General features: G+C 54.6%; 1 protein-coding gene across 1 annotated transcript; it reads left to right on the top strand.

Annotated features, from left to right (window-relative positions):
* The first annotated feature begins 604 nt into the window (after positions 1–604).
* Positions 605–4,396, top strand: SPR (sepiapterin reductase). The gene is made up of 3 exons (XM_024552693.4): positions 605–995; positions 1,577–1,867; positions 3,616–4,396. The coding sequence occupies exons 1-3, from the start codon at positions 692–694 to the stop codon at positions 3,804–3,806; spliced, it is 786 nt and encodes a 261-aa protein (XP_024408461.2). The 5' UTR covers positions 605–691; the 3' UTR covers positions 3,807–4,396.
* The last annotated feature ends 593 nt before the right edge of the window (positions 4,397–4,989 follow it).

The following is a 4,989-nucleotide window of genomic DNA, read 5'->3' as shown; positions in this document are numbered from 1 at the left end:
GGGCGGTGAATTCCCCAAGGCCAGTAGGGACCCCAAGCCCTAACCTGGCATGTGCTTCGTTCGGGGCTTCTGCTAAAAAAGGATGCTAGCCCTGGCAGGGTGGCTCAGTTGGTCGGAGCCACGTCTGGTATTTCAGAAAAGGTGTCTGGTTCATCTCAGTCAGAACACAGACCTGGGTTGCGTGTTCTAACCCGGTAGGGGGCGTGTGGGAGGCAACCAATGGATGTTTCTCACATCAGTATTCTCTCTCCGTCTCCTTCCCTTCCTCTCTATCTCCAACATCAGTAAACATATCCCTGGCTGAGGATTTAAAAAAAAAAAAAAAGAGCAAAGTGGCCTGCCCAGGAGGAAGTCACTTGTGCGAGGTTGGGTCTGGACTTGTAGGAGAACGCGTCCCAGCGGGGAACTGAACGTGCAGCAGTGCGCAGCTCCCAACTGGGATGTGATTCTAGGATTTCCCGTGGAGGGCGCGCGTCCCCGCCCTTTTGGTTTAGTCCTTTCGCGCTGAGTCTTAGGGAGCAGGTGGCAGCACTTCTGCCACCAGCGGCCGAGGAAACAAGTGTCCACGTGTTCCTTCGGACACCGCCCAAAGCCCCAGGTTCCCGCCCCCGTCGGGCGGGGCCTTCGCCTGTGGGGCCCTAGGCGTCGCTAGGTTTGTGGTGCCGGTGGATAAGAGGGGGAGTTCTGCGGCATGGAGGACTGCCTAGGTCGAGCCGTGTGCGTGCTGACCGGGGCCTCCCGCGGCTTCGGCCGGGCGCTGGCCCTGCTCCTGGCCCCGCGGCTATCTCCCGGCTCCTTGCTGGTGCTAAACGCCCGGAACGACGAGGCGCTGCAGCAGCTGGAGGCCGAGCTGGACGCTGGGCGGGCGGGCCTGCTCGTGGTGCGAGTGCCCGGCGACCTGGGCGCCGAGGCCGGCTTGCAGCGGCTTCGCGACGCTCTGCGCCAGCTCCCCAGGCCCGAAGGGCTGCAGCGAGTGCTGCTGATCAACAACGCAGGTAAGGCGCCCGACGGCGCGAGACGGACTCCCCACGTGAGCGCTTGGAATACTCACTTAGCGTCCCTTTCCGTTCTTCCTCTCACTGCCCCCACCGCTTGGAACTTCAAAGGTGACTGCTGGGAGTCAGAGAAGACGCCTGAAAAGCCCTAGTTTCAGCGAGGTGTAGAGGACGACCTGGTGCTCAGTCATCCCCACCCCCCACCTCCCTCCACCAGCCATCCGCCCTTCGCCCTTCCCGTTTGAAGGCCAGGTTTTGTAAAACGCCTGTGGAACTTTCCCGATCGCCTTGCTCTGCGCCCTCTGGCGGAGGCCTGAGTCGGGGCGTGAGATCTCCCTGCAAATGGCTCCAGAGTTCTCCCCCAGCCCCAGGGCAGGGCCTTCTCAGTCTGTAACTTGGGGTGCGTGGGTAACCCCGGTGTGTGTGTCTACAGAGCTGGGAAGAGAGAGGCGCCTTCAGAAGCACTAGGGAGATTCCTCTTATATGTCTGGTTGGGAAGGGGGTGTTGAGGAATCTGGAGTGGGCTGGGGAAAAGAAAAGACCGGCTTGCACTGGGTGATTCTTAAGGTCTTGTTTTCCAGGCAGTCTTGGGGATGTGTCCAAAGGCTTCGTTAACATAGCTGACGCAGCTGAAGTGAACAGCTACTGGGCTCTGAACTTGACATCTATGCTCTGCCTGACTTCCAGCATCCTGAAGGCCTTTCCAGACAGTCCTGGCCTCAGCAGGACTGTGGTTAACATCTCGTCCATCTGTGCCCTGCAACCCTTCAAGGGCTGGGCACTGTACTGTGCAGGGAAGGCTGCCCGTGACATGATGTTCCAGGTCCTGGCGGAAGAGGAGCCTAGTGTGAGGGTGCTGAGCTATGCCCCAGGTGAGTGGGGTATTACTGCCATCCCAGTCCCCCAGAACCAGCTGGTTCCCCTCTGGGGGCTGGACAAGGTACCTAGTCTCTCCCCTCCAAATATATTGTCCCTGAATCATGGCCCATCACTCCTTAAGGGAAATACAGGATCCAAGGAGGCTAGAGCTGTCAGGAGCAGGGAGCCGTAGTTAGAGGGTACAGAGATAGCGAGGGGCCACCTGAACTGGGGGGTGGGGCTGGAAAGTCTGAGCTATTCGAGTTTGAGAGACAATTGGGGCTTCCATTTCAGGCCTGTGCCCCATTTCCTCATGTAAAATACAAGATTCCACCTGTCTCGCAGGGTAGTTTGGATGACTGAATGAGGTAATACATGTGAAAATAATCCCTAATTGTGAAGTGCTGTCTAATTGTTAGCACTTTTAATTATTAGATGGGACTCACCACGCTGGATTAACTTCATGTGTATACTTGTCTCCTTTGCTAGGAAAGCCTTGAAGGCAGGGACTATGCCTATATGTCCCCAGCATCTAGCGAAGCGCCCCACTGAGGCAGTCTGCAGAAAATGTTAGTTGGATGAAGAGCACACAGACATTTTGAATCCTGACATTCAACTCAGGCTCAGCTGTGCTGGAACACTGGTGCAGGGGAAGGTGTGCAGAGAGGATGCTGGGTAAATGAGACGGAACCCTCACAGAAGTCAAAGGGTAGCGGACCTTGTAAGGTTTGGTCTGGTTTCTCACCACCCTAATGTAGTGCCACTGTGCCTCTTTCTTAAAAGTGAGGCTTCTATTCTAGGTTTGAGGTTGCTGCAATTACAAGGTGGGACAGCTGTTGTATAATGTCGGAGCCACTCAGATAGAGACCCAATAGTCTATTCATCTTGGCTCCCTGGGGGCAAAGAGGTAGAAGGACCTGACCAAAGCCTAGGTGTGGCAGAGCCAGGATCAAACCTTGTCTCCAAATTCACAGTCAGTGCCATTTCTACTTCCTCATGCTCTCCCGTGCCCAGTTCATACTCCCTAAGACACAGACAGTTGTTCTTCCAGCTGACATTTAACTCAGCACCCAGTCTGAGCTCAGCCTAGGATCTGTTCCATCGACAGTGAGCAAATGAAAACCACACCCGGGAGTGGAGCAGACTCCAGAATGCCATGTGACTGCTCTAGATCTCAGGGGACTGCCTGGAAAGTAGGAGGAACTTGAACTCTGTGCAAGGCCACCAGCTGCATGAAGGCTGAGATCAGTCCCAGTTTTATATCAGTCTCTGAAAGAATGTTCTACCAGGTGTCCAAAGGGGGACTAGGCTGTTTGGAAAGGTGACAATCCCCACTTAGCAGGGATGCCCGGGTGGTTGAAAGACATGAAGATCAGGAGGCTGATTTTTCCAACCCTGAGATTCCTTTATTTTCTGCCCTTGAACCCCATTAACTCCAAATTCTGGGGTGCTGTGGTTCCTATATGAAAAACAGTACCTATGGGAGTTCACTGACATCACCTCAGGAGGAGGCGCTGGTTAGACTGGAGATGATAAGCTTGGTTGTACACATGGTGGTCTGGAGGGACCGTGTTCAGTGGGCATTGGAATTTGAGTGAGTCTGGAGCTCAGTAGTGGCAGAGTGAAGCCTTTGGTGACTCTGACCACACATGTTAGCCAATAAAGTGTTGCCTCTGGCCAGACATGAGTCCACCCCACTTCACACAGACAGTAGGGCCCTTGCCTCTGCTATTCCCTTCATCTCCTGCTCTTAATTCCTTAGGGCCTCTGGACACAGACATGCAGCAGCTGGCCCGAGAGACCAGTGTAGACGAAGACTTGCGGAAAAAGCTGCAGGAGCTGAAGACAGAGGGGAAGCTGGTGGATTGTAGGGTGTCAGCCCATAAACTGCTAAGTTTGTTGCAGAAGGATACGTTCAAGTCTGGAGCTCATGTTGACTTCTACGATAAATAAGCCCAGGTCCTTGGCTTCCTGGGGCTCTCTTCTCCCCCTTTCAGGCAGACCCAGAAGCCCTGTGCCTCCCCACATCCTGTCACAGTGGCACCACCGCCCTGCTGTAAGTGCCCATGCCAACTGCCCTACACTCAGACCCAGCCAGCCGTGAGGTCACTGGGGCGCCCAGTTCTCAGGAGTCTGTGTTGAACACTCTGAGTTAGGAGGAGGTTTGGGAGAGAGAACTTAAGGGTCTTGGTGTTTTCTAGGAATATAATTTTAAGGATGGGAAAGTAGGACAAGAAGCTGAAACACTGAAGAGAGGGGGTTGGGTCTCTTCGTGGCCAATCCATGGGGAAAGTTGGGTAAGGCATTTCAGATAGGAGGGACCAGCAGATTCCCCGATCGCCTGGGAGGGAGGGAGAACAATGCAAGTTTCGGAGCACAGGGATGCCTTTTACTCAGGGTAGCGGGACCTTCTGTTGAACTTCATGGCCTCATTCCAATGCCTTCTCCCTCCAGAACCCACTCTTGGTTCTGCAGATGGGGTGGAGGCCGAGAGTTTTTGTACATGTCAAAGGAGATACCAATAAAATGTGAATTGTCTTTTATTAGTGCCTAGTGCCTGGAGTACAGTAATGCCTCTGATACAGGGCCCATGACTGACTCCCTGGTTTTCTGGGGCCAGGGGTTGTTCCTGAAGCAATTAACCCAAACTCGGGATGCTGCCCTTATTTCCAGGGGAGTTGTCTGGGGGCTGCGTGCCTCTTCTCACTGAGTCCCACCCAGTGGTGGCTCAGGTTCAAACAGAGTTGGCCAAGACGGGCATACCCAGACACCTGTTCCTTCATGCTTTTGCCTGTAGTGCTCCCAATCTTCGCTAAGCCTCTCTACCCTTGACTTACTCAAATAGTGCCCAGCCTTCAGGGAGGGGTCATTCCTCTGGCTCTCTCGGATTCCCATTTCTGCCCCTAGCCCACATGGCAGTGCTCTGAATGTATCTTACCTCCTCAGCAGCCTTACTGGTAATACCTCTTTTTCCCATGGTCCTGGTCCTCAGTGAGGTGGGCCTAGGACCACCATGCCATAGGGGAAGGTGGACCCTGAGAAACCAGGTGTAGGACTAAACCCATCCTTCTTCGGGCAGGTAGATGTGGGCAAGCTGGGAGCTCTGCAGTGGTGGTCTGCAGCCCACCAGCCCCTT

This window comes from Desmodus rotundus, chromosome 5 (genome assembly GCF_022682495.2).
Source record: "Desmodus rotundus isolate HL8 chromosome 5, HLdesRot8A.1, whole genome shotgun sequence".
In the NCBI taxonomy this organism is placed as follows: domain Eukaryota; kingdom Metazoa; phylum Chordata; class Mammalia; order Chiroptera; family Phyllostomidae; genus Desmodus; species Desmodus rotundus.
The sequence above is the reverse complement of the archived record's forward strand: the minus strand, read 5'-3'. Positions and strand labels throughout refer to the sequence as shown.

What these genes read in the sequence shown, in the direction of transcription:
- SPR (XM_024552693.4), top strand. Translation starts at nt 692, where the DNA reads ATGGAGGACTGCCTAGGTCGAGCCGTGTGCGTGCTGACCGGGGCCTCC. An exon ending in GCTGCTGATCAACAACGCAG is followed by an intron (nt 996 to 1,576) that starts GTAAGGCGCCCG and finishes CTTGTTTTCCAG; the next exon opens with GCAGTCTTGGGGATGTGTCC. An exon ending in GGTGCTGAGCTATGCCCCAG is followed by an intron (nt 1,868 to 3,615) that starts GTGAGTGGGGTA and finishes TTAATTCCTTAG; the next exon opens with GGCCTCTGGACACAGACATG.